The following is a 20,762-nucleotide window of genomic DNA, read 5'->3' as shown; positions in this document are numbered from 1 at the left end:
GTCACATGATTACATCACTTCTGTAGTCATGTCATTATTTGTATTCTTAATTATTTTTTGCATTTGTGATTAGTCCCATCCTTGGGTGACAATTTGATATGAATATTGCCTTACCACTTGACAAAACAATCTACAACATAAAATATATTTTATACTATTCTGAATTATAATTAAGCATTTTAGTTGCAGCCACTAGAGACTAGATTCTACCTAATCTGTAACTTTAAGAACATATATATTTTCTCTCATTTGATTGTTGTTCTTTTTATAGTGTTTAAAAATAGTTAACCATAAGTAAATATTTGTTGTTGACTTTTCACCTATTTTTTCTTCTCATGTCAGGTTGTTGTCAATGCTCTTTTAGGAGCCATTCCATCCATAATGAATGTGCTTCTGGTTTGTCTGATCTTTTGGCTAATATTCAGTATCATGGGAGTGAATCTCTTTGCTGGCAAGTTTTATCACTGTATTAACTACACCACTGGAGAAATCTTTGATGTAAGTGTGGTCAACAACTACAGCGAATGTAAAGCCCTCATAGAGAGCAATCAAACTGCTCGGTGGAAAAATGTGAAAGTAAACTTTGATAATGTAGGACTTGGATATCTTTCTCTGCTTCAAGTCGTAAGTAACCATTTTATTACTCTCTGTGATGTATTATTCAAGTGAATGTAATTTTTTTTCTGTATTCATAAATACATACTTCGCCAGGTCCATCTGTATAGACCTGAAAAAATACTGCAAATTACTGAACTATCTATCTTCACTATGTTGAAAGTGGACAGCTCTGCAAAGTTTATCATCTCCCAGGCTATGCATTAGACCCCAGTAACAGTTCTTTGTTACTGAGATTTCTTTGTGGGTTCCCATTGTTTTCCCCATCCTACTCTAAGAAAGTAGAGGCACAGGCCCCTGAGTGGGGTTGGAGTGGTAGATTTCTGTGCTCTTTCTCAGGTACCTGAGAATATAGATAAAAGTCCTCGCCCACCCACGCTTCACCCCACCCTAACCAAAACTCCCCACCTTTACATCCTTCATACAGACTTGCTCCCTCATTTGCATGTTCCTGCCTGCTGCTTGAACACTTTCAGCTAGGAGAATTACTCTTGCAAATGAAAACCTTCCTATCAAGTCTATTATGTCACTATCAATTCATAACAATTCATATCAATTCATAACAATTAGTGCAACTTCTCAAATGACCACTCTAAGTTATGTCCGCATGCTCCATGAGATGACCCACCCACACAATTCCCAACACTGTATGAACATTAGAGGGAAAAGCCTGTGACACTAAGGAACTGAAAAAATGTACAAGACTTGTTTTCAGGATTACTGTGTCCACACACAAAAACAAATACTTAAAAGACTAAATTGCAATTGCATATAATGTTTGTTTCAGATCAAGAAACTCCTTATAGAATAGTGCCTCAAAATAGTATATTCAACAGTATGGAGGAGATTTTCAGAAACAAACCATCATGATTCATATTATTGATAATACCTTTTAGAACAGAAAACATAGGGAAAAAAGCATTAAGATCAAACAATGCACCATCCTTTTCAACTTGTTTGATGCTAGTACTACATACATGAAATTATTTAATCAAATTTCATGTTAGGCACAACAGATACAAAAGTTGTTAATAATTGCTTTTATAATAGCATGTTGTTATAATCTATCAGAATTTAATTAAAGATGTTAAAGATATAGATATAGATATAGATATAGATATAGATATAGATGTAGATGTAGATGTAGATATAGATATAGATATAGATATAGATATAGATATAGATATAATAGAAGAATATTAAAGTGGAAGTATTTCCAAAGCATATATTATAAAACTTTGCCCTAAGAGTTTAGATATTAATTCCAAATTATTATATATACCTGGTTTAAATTAATCTTGGTCAATCAATCTGATATGTAATTTCTTTTATAAAATTATAATTTGGGGGGAAAAATTAAATGATGTGATTTTTTTACAGGCCACATTTAAGGGATGGATGGATATCATGTATGCAGCTGTTGATTCACGAAATGTAAGTCTTCTTAGAGGGAAAATTGCTTAATTTGATCCAGCGAGTATTTTCACAGTGTTGTATTTTAGTGATATTGTCAATAAAATAAACTGTGGATCAATTTATAGAACACATCTATTTTACAAAGATAAAATATTCACCTGATATTTTTTCTCACTGCAAATCTTTTAACATATTTTCTAGTGTCTAGCATGACACCTGGCCCTTAAAAATTTGTTGACTGAATTTGAGATGAGACATTTTAGTTTTGGCTCTGATAGTTATGCTCATTTGTGTATTAGGAGCCCTCATGGGCACTTTCTTCATCTATCTAGGCTTCCTTCAGCTTTATCTTTCTTGTAATATAGGGATCTGGTTAATGGTGGGAAAAAACAAACATTACAAAACAAACAAAAAACTTAATAGTACTCCTCCCTGGGAAGTGAGATATTTGTGGTAGAAGAGCAGGGCATTCACAATTCACCTTATACACTTCAACACTTTTGAAATTTTTTGTACAATTTCCATTAATTTCATTTATTTGTTGATTTCATTAACAGTGAGGGAGGAAATCACATTAAAATAAAAAAGACTGATCTCTGGTATGTCACCAGAACATGATAATTAAGCTTAAAATGTTATTTACCTAGCACCAGCCACCAGGTTTAACTCAAAAGAATTCCTGAGGGGTTTTTTGTTTGTTTCTTTTTGGAGTGTGTATTTATTTATTTATTTATTCCACCTTACTAATAAAGAGAGCACAAGAGCTAAAATCCCTGCATTGTACCTCTGTAAGTGCTATGCCAAGGACTTTCTGACATTTTATCATTTAATCCTAAATAATAACGTTATCATGTAGTTTGACATTCAACTCTATTTTATCATGGAAGCAAAGAGGATTAACACACTAAGTAGTAGAACATATTTTTGAACTTTTGACCACAATGGGCTTATAACTGCTTTCTACAGTAGTTTTCAACTTATTTGATTACTTCATTTAAAGTTCTCTCTGTCTTTTTTATCAATAACCTACGTGACATGCAACTTACTTTCAGTTTCTATCTTAATCATTTAGCATACATTGTCTGCTACATAACTCCTTGACATTCAAGCACTTTACAAAAGATGGAATCTAATTGCCCCTTAAAAATATGAAAAGTTGCTCGCTCTTACTCTCATTAATCCACAAAGAAATGTAAATTTAATCCAAAATGAGATAGCACCTGCACACCTACCTGACTGGCATATTAAAAAGTTTGATAGTACTAAGTGCTGCCAAGGCTAAACAGCAATAATAACTCTTACACTTTGCTAATTGGGGGAAAAAGAAGATAAATATTCCTTTAAAACCTTAGGAATCATCACATTATTGAATAAAGTTAAGAATTTCTTTAAACCTGCAATTCCATTTTTAGCTATATCTTACAGAAACTAGTGTACATACATAGGAGATCTGTGTACAAGAATAAACATAACTTTTTTTGCATTACCAAAAACTGTAAACAACTCAAAAGTAGTAGAAATGGACAAATAATTGAGTATTATTTGGTGATAAAAATTATATATGAATACAATATGCCCAACAATGTGGATGAATCTGCAAAATATAACAGAGCTATAACAAATGTGTCTGCCATACAAAATGTAGACAAAATTAATCTTATTGTTCATGAATAGGTTCTTAGGTGTTAACTCTAAAGAAAAAGCAAGAAAATAATTACCATAGAAGTCAAGATAATGATTACCTCTAGCAGAAATGGTCGAATTTATGTTTGGGAAGGATAGGCCAAGGGTTTCTGAGGTCCTGACAATGTCCTGAGTTGTAAAATTCGCTTTATAACCAATTATTACATCTTATACTTATATGCTATGTACGCTTATGTATTTATTATATAACTAGAGGCCCGGTGCATGAAATTCGTGCACTGTGGGGATGAGGGGAAGGTCCCTCAGCCTGGCCTGCACCCTCTCCCAGTCTAGGAGCCCTCGCCAGCTGTGAGTCCAGCTTCTGACTGAGCAGCGCTTCCCCTGTGGGAGTGCACTGACCATCAGAGGGCAGCTCCTGCATTGAGTGTCTGCCCCCTGGTGGTCAGTGGGCATCATAGTGACCGATCATTCCACCGTTTGGTTGATTTGCATATTAGCCTTTTATTATATAGGATGAAAAACATTTTAAAATGCCATTTTATATTACTTTCTACTAACTCACACAAAAGAAATAAAAGTATTATCAAAATATATGTGTTTTTATAATATTTATTATATTTCTTTATTCTCTTTCATTAGGGGAAAAAAATAATGTTGGCCATTACCCTCTAGAGTGATTTTATGACACGTTAGGTGATTACCTGCATCCATTATCTCCTGTGACTGGTTAACTTAGAACAATATTCTGTGAGACCTGAACTATAGATTACAGCCAAAAGCACAAACCAACTATCACACCTTTTTTCAATCGAAAGTGTGCTGGACAAGAGAATTCATCATGTAGAATCTGTGCCAAAGGCCTACTTAATAAGATGAATCAATAGACTCATATTCAGAATGAGACCCTTCTGATATACCTATATCCGCACGTACATATCATAAGAAATGTGTAATAGAAATCAAACCTTTATTTTCAGCTATTATATTACTACTGGAGGCCCGATGCATGAAAATTTATGCAAGAGTAGGCCTTCCTTCACCCAACTGCCAGCACTGGCTTCCCTCTGGCACCCGGGACCTGGGCTGGCTTCCCTCTGGCCCCGGCTTTATCAGGAAGGACATCTGGAATGACGTCCAGAAGACATCTAGTCTAATTAGCATATTACTCTTTTATTATTATAGATTCACCAAGCACTGTTTTAAGTACTCTTCATATATTACTACTATATTTAATCTTCCAACTACCATATGAGGTTTAGGCTTTATTATTTCCATTTTACAGATGAAGAAACTGAGTCAGAGTAAATTTTAAAGGTTTTAACATAACATCTCTTCTTTTGGAGGAGGAAATCCTCACTTTGCATGCGCTATTGGGGTATTTGCTTATAAAATACATTCATAATCTAAGTAGTTATTAGGTGAAATTAATTTTATTCCCAATTATTGAGGCATGTTTTGAGAATTGAAAATTCACATGATATTCTTTTTATGAAACAAATATTAGGTCTAATACTTGTCATTCTTTATATTTTGTAGGTAGAATTACAACCAAAGTATGAAGACAATCTGTACATGTATCTTTATTTTGTCATCTTTATTATTTTTGGTTCATTCTTTACTCTGAATCTTTTTATTGGTGTCATCATAGATAACTTCAACCAACAGAAAAAGAAGATAAGTATACTAAAACTTTATCTTTGCTCTAAAATGTGAACTGAACATGTCATATTATTTCCTTTTGGCTCCAAAATGCAGCCACAAAAAAGAAAAAATGTAAAATCCATAAACTATTTTGAGAGACTTATTTAACTATAAGATGGTTTATAAAACATGTATTGTATCTCCAGTATAGAAATCTGACTGACCAATATGGCATAACTTATATATTGACTATATGCATCCTTATAAATAGAGATTAATGAACAAACATTAGCATAGAACGTGGAGCCAATTTTCACACAGCTACTAAGGTGGATTATATAGCTAGCAAAGAACATGATTTTAAACAAGTTTTGTTTTCATTTCTTTACTTTGGAGGTCAAGACATTTTTATGACAGAAGAACAGAAGAAATACTATAATGCAATGAAAAAACTGGGTTCAAAGAAACCACAAAAACCCATACCTCGACCTGCTGTAAGAATAACACTTTCATCATCAGTAAAAGCTATGTTATCTCTCACTTTCACAGTTCAAATTGTTAGATACTAGTATTTTTTTTTAATTTTCAAAAAAACGTTTTACCTTAGCAATGTGACTAGCTAGACCAAATAGCCTAAGTGCATGTATTTTACATATGCAATATGTATAAATATATTTTATATACAGGCATGTAAAATATATATAAATAAAAATGTCAGTTATATCATTGAGGAGCTTCTAATAATGTTAGAGGAAAATATATCCATATTGAAATATTGTATATGCTCAGTGTGTATAAAGCAGATTGGGGAGCAGATTGGGATAATTGGTAATCTCAGCTATGCCCCATTTTCTATCCAACTCTGTAGACTGGAGCAGATTGGGATAATTGGTAATCTCAGATATGCCCCATTTTCTATCCAACTCTATAGACTGGATGAAATCATTAATGAAACAAGTAACAGTGTGGTTGTTTTTTAACTTCATATTTTCTCCAAGCATCTTGCCCCTAAATCAGATAACATGATTCTTTTTATGACCAGTTGTAGCTATTCCAATTATATATTTGCCATTTGCTGCTGGTTCTGTTTGTTGTTGGAAATTGTTGTCAGGAAAGTGCCCAAATTTTTTCAGAACTCCTCCCCCAAGGCATACATAGTGCAAGGCAATTCAGTGTTCTCCAGGAATCCATATTCTACGAATCAACTAATGACAATATAAAACTAGCTATGCCCGTGTTCAGTTTGTAAGTTGACAAAAAAATCAGAAAAAATAGATAGTGTTATCGAATAAAACATAAGGAATGTACAGTTTGAGGCTAGTTTTTGAGAAATAATACAGTTTGAATGGATGGGAAGAAAAGCAGAGTACATTCCCTGTATGAGAAAATGTATAGTCCAAGCCATGAAAATAAACATTTCCATTGATAATAGTGACATTTGATTTAGTGGGTAGTAAGTAAGTACAGGGTTTTCTGGGCTAAATGAATGAAGGTAACCATTATCAGTCTGAAGAAATTGATCTTAATTAAGCTATACAAATGCAATATAGTTAAAAGAACAGCATGCTAGTGTGAAAAAAAGAGAAGATTTTAGAGATTGGTCTAAGAAGATGTTAGAGACAAAATAACAGATGAGTCTATAATATGGGGCCATGCCAAACAGGACTGAAACATGAGAGATATATGAGCTAATAAGAAAACTCAATGGGATGGGGCAGCTATAAAGTCTAGGAAAAGAAGGAAGATATGTAGACAATGAAAAACTTAGAACAGTTGATGTTTTGTGAAAGATTGGTTCCAATAACCAATGAAAGGAAATATATTATAAGTGCATTTGGCAATACAGATGTAGTTCCTATGGGATGTCAGACTGAGGTAAGGATTCTAGACTTGCCAGACAGAATTTAGTTACGCTCTGAAGCATACATTCATTTTTGAAAGATAATTAGAATAGACAAAAAAAGAAAAATGCTGAGCATGAAGCCTTGGGCACTTCCCTATTAGAGGAAGAGGTAAATCAAAGAAGGAAGAGACTGATTAGTCAGGCAGTATATAGAGAAAGGTATGATGGAGAAAATTTCAAAAAAAAAAAAAGAGAGGCTGTTTAATTACATCAAATGACATAGATTTACATGGATGGGTGTAGGGATACATGGGAAAAAATCAGGGCATTTAGCTATAATAATACTGGTGACAATTTGGCAAATTAGGAAATGATGTAGTATAATCCATCTTATTCAGTCATTCATTAAGAATGTACTGTGTGCCCTGGCCAGTGTGGCTCAGTTAGTTGAGCATTGTCCTGTGCACTGAATGGATGCCAGTTCAATTTCCAGTCAGGGCACATGCCCAGGTTGTGGCTGAACCCCTGGTAAGGGGCTTCGCTCTCACATCAGTGTTTATCTCTCTTTCCCTCTTCCTTACTCTCTCTCTAAAAATCAAGTTAAAATATTTTATAAAAAAAGAATATGCTATCTCAAGCATTTGAAATTTAGTATTGAACAACACAGAGTCTATTTAGTGCAGCAAGTTGTAAGCAAAAAGTCACACTAATAGAAATATCCAAGAAAGAATACATACGCCGCTTGGTTGTGAGAGCTGATAAGGGGGAGGGAGCTCATTAATAGGAAAGTTAGGGAAAGCTTCACTGAAGTGATGCATGAGTTGAGGATTGAAGAAAAATGAGAAGGTATCAATCAGCAAAGTGGAAAAAGAAAAGTCCTCCAGGAAAAGGAGAACGCATGTGTGAAGGCCCTGCAGTAGGAAGGCCAGTGGGGCTGGAGTGCAGAGAGCAGGGAAATTTCTGAGAAAGCGAGAACTATCCTGGGAGCAACTGAGGAACAAAGGATGTTTTATTGTTATCAAGGGCTAAGAATAAGATGAAGTGATAGAACATAAATCTCTGGTGAACAAGGCCCTCAGGGTTATACTAGGACACCTTCCGCCAGCATATTCTACACCCTGGAATTTAAATTGGAGACATCAATCAGTGACTGAGGATTGAAGTTTTACATAGAGGTGACCCATTAGGAAACTATATGGGGAAGGCCTCTTAAGATGCTTTTTATTGATCATAATAATATGAAAATAAAGACCAAATTTCTGCTTTTAAGCACATCTGAAACCACTACAACTCCAGGTGCTGTATCTGAGAGAAAAATGACACAATTCTGTCCTGCCAGAGGCTCTAAACAAGTGGAAGAGAAAATTTAAGTTAACTAAGAGCAAATCATTGACAATATAATGTCATCAATATTATGACAAATGTGAGCACAAAGTTTTCTGAGAGCAGAGTGCTTAAAACGTAAAACTGAGTTAGAATTCACCAGAGAAGTCATTTTAGATAGAGGAGACAGATAAACAAGACAACATGATATGACAGTACAGTGATAGAAAATATCAGGAAGGTAGAAATAGAGGGAACATAACCAGACCTGGGAAGTGAAACTGCAGCAACCAAGAAGAAGGAAGACCTTAGAACAGGAATTCGATGCATTTATTAAATCCAATCCAGCAGACCAGATATGTATTCAGAGAAAAGCATAAAATGTAACAACCACGTGGTGAGGTCAGAACACCAGTAGAGAGAATCCAGACCTGTGAATGTATCGAACCAGGAAACTATGAAGTGTACTAGTATAGGTAGCAGAACACCAATCACTGAGAAGGTAGAAGACAGCTTAGCAGAATTTTGTCATGGCCAATGCCTTAGAGTGCTTGATACAGACAAAAATCAGATACAGGCAAAAAAGAACAAAACATGGTCCAATTTGCAGAATTGGTTTACAAGATGAGGCCCTAATTTCATAAACAAGACATAAGGCCCATAAGTGCTTGGAAATAAGGCCCAAACTAAATTGGGCAAAAGTGGAATATCTGAATTGTGAACTATAATTTTTAAAGAGAATTTTATTACAGAAGCGTTACCTCATAAAATCTTCACCCAGTTTTTCTTATTTTAACATCTTACATATCAAATTCTTCCTAATATAAAACAAACATGGTGTGTTTTTTATAAAAAGCTGCATTTTCATATTGCTGTGTTAAAATCAAATAAGTTAAACTTGATTTTCCCCCCAGTTCCTAAATGAACTTTTACATATTCTTTGTTCCAGAACAAATTCCAAGGAATGGTCTTTGATTTTGTCACCAAACAAGTCTTTGATATCAGCATCATGATCCTCATCTGCCTGAACATGGTCACCATGATGGTGGAAACCGATGACCAGAGTCAAGAAATGACCAACATTCTGTACTGGATTAATCTGGTGTTCATCGTCCTGTTCACTGGAGAATGTGTGCTGAAACTAATCTCTCTTCGTTATTACTATTTCACCATTGGATGGAATATTTTTGATTTTGTGGTGGTCATTCTATCCATTGTAGGTAAGAAGAGGTACTTTTACTCAATCAAGAAAGGTAGCAGTGAAAAGGTGTGTTCTAAAACTTTGATATTTGCTGAAGGATTATCATATATGGCCTTTATTATGTTGGGACACTTTCTGTCTTCTCCTATTTTATTGAGTGTTTTAATCATAAATGATGTTATCTCTTACCAAATGCTTTTTCTGTGTCTATTGATAAGATCATATGACTTCTATCCTTTGTTGTTGTTGTTGTTGTTAATGTGGTATATTACATTGGTTGATTTGCGTCTGTTGAACCATCCTTGTGCCCCTGGAATGAATCCCACTTGATTGTGATGTATTATTTTTTTGATGTACTATAGTATTTGATTTGCTAATTTTTTTAAGTATTTTTGCATCTGTTTTCATCAGAGATATTGGTCTGTATTTTTCTTTTTTTGTGTTATCTTTACCAGGTTTTGGTATCAAGGTTTATTGGCCTCCTAAAATATGTTAGGAAATATTGGCTCTTCTATTTTTTGGAAGAGTTTGAGAAGAATAGGTTTTAAATCTTCTTTGAACTTTTGATAGAATTCACTGGTGAAGCAATCTCATCCTGGACTTTTATTTTTTGGGAGGTTTTTGTTGGTTGTTTCAATTTCCTCACTGCTGATTAGTCTATTTAGATTTTCGTAGTCTTCATTATTTCGTCTAGGAAAGTTACATATTTCTAGTAACTTCTCCATTTCTTCTAGATTATTGATTTTGGTGGCATGTAGTCTTTCATTGTATTCTAGTATGATTCTTTGTATATCTGTGATGTTGTGGTGGCTTCTCTCATTTCTGATTTTGTTTATATGGGTCTTTTCCCTTTTTTCCTTAGTGAGTCTAGACAGGGGTTTCTCAATTTTCTTAATCTTTTTAAAGAACCAGCTCTGTTTTATTAATTTTTTTTTAAATCCTCACCAGTGTATATTTTTTCCATTGATTTTTAGAGAGAGTGGAAGAAAGAGGAAGAGACAGAAACACCAATGTGAGAGAGACACGTCAACTGGTTGCCTCCCACATGCAACCAAGTATAAGCCATTGACCAGAATTGAACACGGGACCCTTCAGTCCACAGGCCAACGCACTATTCACTGAGCCAAACCAGAAAGGGCTATTCATTTTTTATATAGTCTTTTTGTTCTCTATTTCATTCAATGCTGCTCTAATTTTTATTATTTCCTTTCTTCTGATTTTGGGTTTGTTTGTTTGTTTCTAATTCTTTAAGATATGATGTTAGTTGTTTACTTGGGATTTCTCTTGTTTCTTGAGATAGGCCTGTAATGATATCAACTTCCCTCTTATTACTGCTTTCTCTGCATCCCAGACATTTTGATATGTTGTATTGTCATTCTCATTTATCTCTATCTATCTTTTCATCTCATCTTTTATTTCCTCTTGGACCCAGTCATTTTTTTAGTAGTATGTTCTTTAATCTCCACATATTTGTGGACTTCTTTACTTCCTTTTTTGCAGTTGATTTCTAATTCCAAGTCATTGTGGTCTGAGAATATGCTTGGTATAATTTGATATTCTTGAATTTGTTGATGCTAGTTTTGTGACTCAAAATATGGTCTATCCTTGAGAATGTTCCATGTGCACTGAAGAATGTATAATCTGATGTTCTGATGTTTATTGATTTTCTATTTGGTTGATCTGTCTAGAGCTGTTAATGGAGTAGTAAGGTCCCCAACTCTGATTGTGTGTTGATCTGTTTCTCCCTTTAGTTCTGTGAGTAGTTTCATTATATATTTCGGTACTCCCTGGTTGGGTGCATATATCCTATCTAATAATAGACAAACATGGTAATTAACCATACCTCCGACATGCTTCCCATTGGCTAATCAGGGTGATATGCAAATTAACTGCCAACCAAGATGGCGGCCGGCAGCCAGGCAGCTGAAGAGAACAGGAGGCTTGCTTGCTCCAGTGATGGAGGAAGACAAGGTTTCCCGCCTACTGCTGCTGGCCTCTGAGCTGAACTCTAAGAAACAATGTTGCAATTATAGAACCTAAACAAACCCCAGAAACCTGCTTTCAGCCAGCCTGGGATCTCAGAGCTGGAGCTGCAACAGTGTTTCAATTATAGAAGCCAAACAAACCCAGATACCTGCTTTCAGCAGCCAAGGCCTCAAGCTGGAGCTGGACCTCAGAGCTGGAGCCAGCTCTCAGTTCCAGTGACAGCCATAGAAGGTAAATAAATCCCAGAATAGAAAAAAGAAAAAGAAAAAAAGGAGAGGTTTGGAGCTTCAGTCACCCGCCAGCCTGAAAACGGCCCTCAGCCCCTCACCCAGACTGGCCAGGCACCCCAGTGGCAACCCCCACCCTGAAGGGAGTGTGAACAGCTGCAAACAGCCATCATCCCCTCATCCAGGCTGGCCAGACACCCAAGCGGGACCCCCACCCTGGTCCGGGACACCCTTCAGGGCAAACCAGCCAGCCCCCACCAGTGCACCAGGCCTCTATCCTATATAGTAAAAGGGTAATATGCAAACTGACCCTAACAGCAGAATGACTGGGAATGACTGGTCACTATGACACACACTGACCACCAGGGGGTAGACTCTCAATGCAGGAGCTGCCTTCTGGTGGTCAGGGCGCTGTCACAGGGGAAGCTCTGCTCAGCCACAAGCCAGGCTGATGGCTGCCAGTACAGCGGTGGTGATGGGAGCCTCTCCTGCCTCCTCAGCAGTGCTTAAGGATGTCCGGCTGCAGTTTAGGCCTGCTCCCTGCTGGCAAGTGGACATCCCCCGAGGGCTGCCGGGCTGCCAGAGGGATGTCTGATTGCCATCTTAGGCCCAATCCCCCGGGGAGCGGGCCTAAGCCAGCAGGTGGTCATCCCCTGAGGGGTCCCAGACTGCGAGAGGGCACAGGCCAGACTGAGAGACCCCCCTTCCCCCAGAGTGCACAAATTTTTTGCACCGGGCCTCTAGTATATATATATTAAGAAGTGTTATGTTTTCTTGATGTAGTGTCCCCTTTATCATTATAAAATGTATATCTTTGTCTCTTGTTATCTTTGTTACTTTTAAATCTATTTTGTCAGGTATAAGCATGGGTTTACCTGCTTTTCTGTGGATGCTATTTGCTTGAAGAATCATTTTCCACCCTTTTACTTTGAATCTACCTTTGTCTTTGCAGCTTAGATGTGTCCCTTGTAGACCACATATGGTTGGGGTTGTTTTTGTTTTTGTTTTTATCCACTCTGCTATGCTGTGCCTCTTTACTAGTGAATTCAGACCGTTTACATTAAGGGTAATTATTGATGTATGAGGATTTCCTATAGTCATTTATCGTTTGTTTTCTGGTAGCTCTATGTCTCCATTGTTTCTTTTCCCTTATGTTTCTTTCCGTTGTTTTTGTTTGGTGGTATTTCATACTTCTTTCCTCTGTTTCCTCTTTATTTAAGCTATGTGTCCTGGCTTAGGGATGTTTGTGTGTGGTTTCAATTAAATTTATAAAAATAAACTGTTAGAAACAATGAACAGATATAGTCAAGTTCCAGAATACAAAATCAATGTGCAAAAATCCATTGCCTTCCTGTGTACTAACAAAGCCTCAGAAAAATAAATGAAAAAAGAAATTCCTTTTGTAATTGCAACCAAAGAATAAAATACCTGGGAATAAACTTAAAAAGAATGTGAAAGACCTATATACTGAAAATTACAAAGTATTATTAAATAGATTGAAAAAGACACAGCAAAATGGAAAATATCCCTTGTTCATGGATTGGAAGACTCAACATAGTGAAAATTAACATATTACCCAAAGCAATATACATATTTAATGCAATTCCCATCAAAATCCCAATGTAATTTTTTAAAGAAATAGGAGAAATCATCAAATTTGTATGGAACCACAAAAGAACCTCAATAGCCAAAGCAATCCAGAGAAAAAAGAACAAAGCTGGAAGTATCATGTACTTGATTTTACATTATACTACAGAGCTACAATAATCAAAACAGCCTGGTGTTGACAGAAAAACAGACACACATATCAATGGAACATAATAGAGAGCCAAGCTATAGAACCATGTATATGGACAGTTAATTTTCAATAAAGGAGCCAGAAACACACACTGGAGTGAAGATAGTTTCTTCAACAAATGGTGGTAGAAAGCTGGAAAGCCACATGCAAATGAATGAAACTGGATTACAGTTTATCCCCATGTAGAAAAATCAATGCAAAATGGATCGAAGACCTAAATGTAAGACCCCCCCAAAATAAGTTACATTCAATAAGAGGAAAATATAGGTACCAAACTTATGGAAATTGGTCGTAGAGAACATTTTATGAACTTGACCCCAAAGGTAAGGGAAGTAAAGGCAAAAATAAGTAAATGGAACTATATCAAACTAAAAAGCTTCTTCATAGCAAAAAAACTGACAAAAAAACAACAACAACAAAGAGACAGCCAACGAGATGGGAGATGATATTTGCAAATAGTAGCTCCAACAAAGGTTTAATTTCCAAGATATATAAAGAATTCATAAAACTCAACACCAAACAAACAACCCAATCAAAAAATGGGCAGCAGACTTGATAGTGCACTTCTCCCAAAAAGACATATGCACGGCCAATAGATACATGAAAAGATGTTCAACCTCACTAGCAATCAGGGGGATTCAAATCAAAACTACAATGAGATACCACCTCACACCTGTTAGAGTGGCTATTCTCAATAAGACAAGCAATAACAAGAGTTGGAGAGGTTCTGAAAAAAAAAAACATTCAGAACTCATTCACTGCTGGTGGGAATGTAGGCTGGTACAACCACTATGGAAAGCAGTCTGAGTATTCCTCAAAAAATTAAGAATAGAGCTACCAGATGACCCAGCAATCCCTCCCCTGGGTATTACCCAAAAAACTTGAAATCATGTATTCACAAAGATATATACACCCCTATGTTCATTGCAGCATTACTCACGTGGCCAAGACATGGAAACAACCAGTATCCCGCAACAGAGGACTAGATAAAGAAGATGTGGAACATATACACAGTGGAATACTACTTAGCCATAAGAAAGGATGAAATACTGCCATTTGCAACAACATGGATAGACCTTGAGAACATTATGCTAAGTGAAATAAGTCAGTCAGAAAAAGCTAAAAATTATATGATTTCACTCATATGTGGGATATAAAACAAACTCATGAACACAAATAGCAGTTCGGTGGTTGCCAGAGGGAAGAGGGTGGGGGCAGAAAGGGATCCTAATATATGGTGACAGGAGAATATTTGACTTTGAGGGGTGGATACACACTGCAATATACAGATCTTGTAACAGAGAAATCCATACCTGAAACCTATATGATCATGTTGACCAATGTCACCTCAATAAATTTAATAAAAATACAACTTTGAAAGTGTTTTTTTTATGAATTTTTCTCATTCATTCAGAAATCTCAAATAAAAATATAACAGCTTATGATTTCTCTAATTGTACGCTGTATATAAAATAATGTGTAAAGCCCTGACCAGTTTGGCTCAGTTGCTAGAGCGTCGGCCTGTGGACTGAAGAGACCCAGGTTCGATTCCAGTCAAGGGCATGTAACTTGGTTGCGGGCACATCCCCAGTAGGGGGTGTGCAGGAGGCAGCTGATCGATGTTTCTCTCTTATGGATGTTTCTAAGTCTCTATCCCTCTCCCTTCCTCTCTGTAAAAAATCAATAAAATGTATTTTTAAAAAATAATGTGTAAAAACAGAATTTCTATTTTTCTGCTTTCACATATCATCTTGTCTCTATTTTTCTGCTTTCACATATCATCTTGTCTTATTTTAGATAGTCATACTGCTGTTATATAGACAAGTATGACTTTTAATTAACAATTCATATATGCATACACATATAAACCGCTGGAAGTAGTCCATAAATAAGATATCCTTGATAATTGGAATAGTACACATGTGTGTTTATATACATGTGTACATATATATACATACATACACACACACACATATATATAGATGCATATAAGCTTCTTATCTTTGAGTTTAGATAGTTTTCTGTGGTTTGTAGTATTCTTCAGAAGTAGACATTTGTTCAAAAATTCAAAACAGATTCATTATCTTCAATACATATTAATAATTTATGTATGTGACATTAAATGAGATGTTAGAAGTAAAAACAAAAGATTTAAGACAAGATTCTGCCTATTGGAGGAATATGAACATACACATAGAGTGAAAAATAGCATTACACTATTTATACACTTTCTCTGATAAAATAGAACTTTGAAAAAATGTCCCATTTCATTTACTCCTCACAAAAGAGCTATGTGGTAGAAATATAATGATTAAAGGATAAGACTCAGGGGTCATTCAGACCTGGCCTGGGGCCACCCTGTTTCTACTACTTAGCAGCTCTGTGACCAGTGGCAGGTTACTTCACCTCCCAAATCCCTCATTTTCTAAGAAATATTTCTGTGAATGTTGTTGTGAAGATTAAATGAGAGTATATAAGTACATACACTTAGCACTGTGCCAAGCACAAAAAGAAGATCCATAAATTTTAAGTTTAATGACGACAACAACAACAACAAAACAACAAAATGAGGGATTATAACCATTTAGTAATACATAAAATTGAGGGCCAGGATTCAGTCCCAAGCATGCCTGTCTCCAAAGCTGGGATTCTCCCCTGTACACCTTCCAAATAAAATGGATCACAGCCATCTCAAAAGAGTAAGGACTCTCATATTCCTGATCCAAATCACATGCTTTGTCCATTATTTCTTATGCAAATACTAGAACTAGTATTTTAGAAATATAAATCCATTTCTATGCTTGGCTGCCCTACACTTTGTGGCATATTTAGACCTTCAGTGGTTGGGTATTTCTTTTGATAGAAGGTTTTCTTAAACTAGGAAAAATGGCTATTAATACCTTCAGTTAGTAGAAAGGTGTTCATGTTGTAACACCAAACATACCAGTTTTATTTTGCCGAACAAATATTACAGATTGTTTGTGTATATATGTGTGTGTTAATACTAATATATACCTAATTCTCATGTTCACATTTTATAAAACTAGTTAATGTTTATCTTAGCAATGTAAACTTTTATTTGCTGCTGTTAAATATAACCCTATATTTGTTGTTGTCTCTTGGTTTTCCACAGGTATGTTTCTGGCTGAGCTGATAGAAAAATATTTTGTGTCCCCTACCCTGTTCCGAGTGATCCGTCTTGCCAGGATTGGACGAATCCTACGTCTGATCAAAGGGGCGAAAGGGATCCGCACGCTGCTCTTTGCTCTGATGATGTCCCTCCCTGCGTTGTTTAACATCGGCCTCCTGCTCTTCCTGGTCATGTTCATCTACGCCATCTTTGGCATGTCCAACTTTGCCTATGTCAAGAGGGAAGTTGGAATTGATGACATGTTCAACTTTGAAACCTTTGGCAACAGCATGATCTGCCTGTTCCAGATTACCACCTCTGCTGGCTGGGACGGGCTGCTAGCACCTATTCTTAATAGTGGACCCCCAGACTGTGACCCTGAAAAAGATCACCCTGGAAGCTCAGTTAAGGGAGACTGTGGGAACCCATCTGTGGGGATTTTCTTTTTCGTCAGTTACATCATCATATCCTTTCTGGTTGTGGTGAACATGTACATCGCTGTCATCCTGGAGAACTTCAGTGTTGCTACTGAAGAAAGTGCAGAGCCCCTGAGTGAGGATGACTTTGAGATGTTCTACGAGGTTTGGGAGAAGTTTGACCCCGATGCTACCCAGTTTATAGAGTTCTCCAAGCTCTCAGATTTTGCAGCTGCCCTGGATCCTCCTCTTCTGGTAGCCAAACCAAACAAAGTTCAACTCATTGCCATGGACCTGCCCATGGTCAGTGGGGACCGGATCCACTGCCTCGACATTTTATTTGCCTTTACAAAGCGTGTTTTGGGTGAGAGTGGAGAGATGGATGCCCTTCGAGTACAGATGGAAGAGCGATTCATGGCATCGAACCCATCCAAAGTCTCCTATGAACCCATCACCACCACTTTGAAACGCAAACAAGAGGAGGTGTCTGCTACCATTATCCAGAGGGCTTATAGATGCTACCTCTTGAGGCAAAAAGTTAAAAAGGTTTCCGCTATATATAAGAAAGACAAAGAAGGTCACGGAACACCTATCAAAGAAGATATCAAAGAAGATATCCTTATTGATAAACTAAATGAGAATTCAACTCCAGAGAAAACCGATGTGACACCTTCTACCACGTCTCCACCTTCCTATGATAGTGTGACCAAACCGGAAAAGGAAAAATTTGAAAAAGACAAATCAGAAAAGGAAGACAAAGGGAAAGATATCAGGGAAAGTAAAAAGTAAAAAAGAAACAATATTTCTTTTGTGATCAATTGTTTACAGCCTGTGATGGTGATGTATTAGTGTCAACAAGACTCCCACAGGAGGTCTATGCCAAACTGACTGTTTTTACAAATGTATACTTAGGGTCAGTGCCTCTAACAAGACAGGGACCTCTGGTCAGCCAACTGGGACTCAACAAACCAGAAAATCAGCATTGACAGGAGGTTTCTGTTTTCACAACCAGCTGACACTGCTGAAGAGCAGAGATGTAATGGCTACTCAGACTATAGGAACCAATTTAAAGGGGGGAGGGAGGTTAAATTTTTATGTAAATTCAACACGTGACACTTGATAACAGTAATGGTCACCACTGTTTATGTTTAACTGCCGCACCTGCCATATTTCTACAAAATGTACGCTGTGAACTTATTGCTTTTTCTTTTGTTTTAATTCACAGGTTGTTTACTATTATATGTGACTATTTTTGTAAAAGGGTTTATGTTTGGGGAGAGGGATTAAAGGTAGGGAATCTTTACATTTCTCTACTGTATAATGATATATTTTAAATGAAGGCATGCTGCACTTCTCATTCACACATGAAAAAAATCACATCACAAAAGGAAGGAGTTTACTTCTTGTTTCAGGATGTTTTTAGATTTTTGAGGTGCTTAAATAGCTATTCATGTTTTTAAGGTGTCTCATCCAGAAAAATTTTAATGTGCCTGTAAATGTTCCATAGAATTCACAAGCATTAAAGAACTGTTTTATTTTTACATAATTCATTATATGTACATGTATATATGTATATATGTATATGTGCATGTATATACATATAGATGTATATACACACACCATTACATAGTCATTCAGAATCCCGGCAGCATGACTATAACATTTTTGATAAGTGCCCTTTGGCATAAAATAAAACTATTCTATCAAGTCCTTTATAAGAACCTGAACTGACCAAAAAGCATCCCCACCACCACTTTATAAAGTTGATTCTGCTTTTTCCTGCAGTATTGTTTAGCCATTTTCTGCTCTTGGTAAGGTTGACAGTGTATATGTCAATTTAAAAAAAAATAAAAGTCTGCTTTGTAAATAGTAATTTTACCCAGTGGTGCATGTTTGAGCAAACAAAAATGATGACTTAAGCACAGTATTTATTGCATCAAATATGTACCACAGTAAGTATAGTTTGCCAGCTTTCAGCAGGTAATATGATGTAATTGGTTCCATTATAGTTTGAAGCTGTCACTGCCGCATGTTTATCTCGCCTATGCTGCTGTTCCGTACTCCTTCCACTGTTCAGAAGTCTAACATGGGAAGCCATAAGCCAGTGGTAAAGTGAAACCAGTTGTTCTACCAAGACCTCATTCTTCATGTCATGAAGCAATAGGCAGCAGCAAAGAAGAGCTTCTTGCTTTTTATTCTTCCAATCTCCATTGAACACTCTATGGTTAAAAAGCCCAACTGTGCAAACATGTTGCAAGCCGCTTAAATCTGTTGAAAATATATGGTTAGAGTTTTCTAAGAAAATATAAATACTGTAAAAAGTTCATTTTATTTTGTTTTCAGCCTTTTGTACATAAAACGCGAAATTAAGAGTATCTTCAGGTTGATGTCACAGTCACTACTGTTAGTTTCTGTTCCTAGCACTTTTAAATTAAGGCACTTCTCAAAATAAGTAACAAAGACTAAGATGCAGTGTAGATTTCTGCTTTTTTATTAGAACTGTAAACTTTGCACACAATTCAATGTGAGAAAAATATCAAACTAAGTCCAACGTTTATTTGCTTTCAAAGTAATGCCTTACCATCAAAAGGCTTAATTAAGGAAAGATCAGTTGTTCTGCTTGGCATTGCTTGATCAGATGTCTCCACAGAGTCTTTATATTGAGTAAATCATCAGTCTTTTCCAGTGTGTGTTTATACAGGTAGATCTTATTCTCATTAACCCACATGGCGTTATAACTGTATCAGGTATGGTATGAGATCCAAGCTTCCCCCCCCTCCCCCCCCCCCCCCCCCCGCAGAATCAGATAGTGAAATTATATTACCGGTTATAGCAAAACATTTTGTGTTTCTTTCACAAGCAACATTAAATGTAGATTCTTTATACTAAAGCTATTGACTTGTAGTGTGTTGGTGAAATGCATGCAGGAAAATGCTATTACCATAAAGAACGGTAAACCACATTACAATCAAGCCAAAAGAATAAAGGTTTTGCTTTTGTTTTTGTATTTAATTGTTCTGTCTTTGTTTCTATCTTTGAAATGACATTAAAAGGTAAATTTCTATCATGTAAAAATGATCAATCAGAAAAAATTAATGTAAAGAATACACATGAAATATAATAATTCATCTTTAATTTTTTTTTCATGGAATGGAAATTAATTAAGAAGAGTGTACTGGATATCTAGTTTAAATATAGGCCAAAAGCCTAGATATGGTATTGGTTAGTGGAAAGTTATAAAAATTAATAAAAATTGACTAACATTTTAAGTTGTGCATCCTTTCTCCTTCCCTCTACCTACTATTTTGTTTTATTTTTCTCCTTTTCATTTTAGTTTCTTCCCTATGTATCCTTGATCTACTTTCCATCTCCTCCTCGGGCTCTCAGTATTTTTCACTCAGGATATCTTGTTTCTTTTCTGTTTACCAAATTTCTTATTTATCACAATCTGAGCTTGTGCACTTAACCCTTAATTATCTACTGTCATTATAAAAGTCCATATAGTAGCTACTTATTTCTACA

General features: G+C 36.0%; 1 protein-coding gene across 1 annotated transcript in view; it reads left to right on the top strand.

Annotated features, from left to right (window-relative positions):
• The window catches only part of SCN2A (sodium voltage-gated channel alpha subunit 2), a 95,233-nt gene extending 74,986 nt beyond the window's left edge, over nucleotides 1-20,247 (top strand). Inside the window, exons 22-27 of the mRNA XM_081096283.1 lie at nucleotides 343-624; nucleotides 1,996-2,049; nucleotides 5,212-5,353; nucleotides 5,713-5,810; nucleotides 9,432-9,702; nucleotides 16,828-20,247. Of these exons, the coding sequence (XP_080952409.1) occupies nucleotides 343-624; nucleotides 1,996-2,049; nucleotides 5,212-5,353; nucleotides 5,713-5,810; nucleotides 9,432-9,702; nucleotides 16,828-18,029 (2,049 nt within the window). The 3' untranslated portion in view covers nucleotides 18,030-20,247. The remainder of the gene's footprint in view (nucleotides 1-342; nucleotides 625-1,995; nucleotides 2,050-5,211; nucleotides 5,354-5,712; nucleotides 5,811-9,431; nucleotides 9,703-16,827) is intronic.
• The last annotated feature ends 515 nt before the right edge of the window (nucleotides 20,248-20,762 follow it).

Source organism: Myotis nattereri (assembly GCF_964212035.1).
Source record: "Myotis nattereri genome assembly, chromosome: 7".
Classification (NCBI taxonomy): Eukaryota; Metazoa; Chordata; class Mammalia; order Chiroptera; family Vespertilionidae; genus Myotis; species Myotis nattereri.
This window is presented reverse-complemented; position numbering and strand designations above follow the sequence as displayed.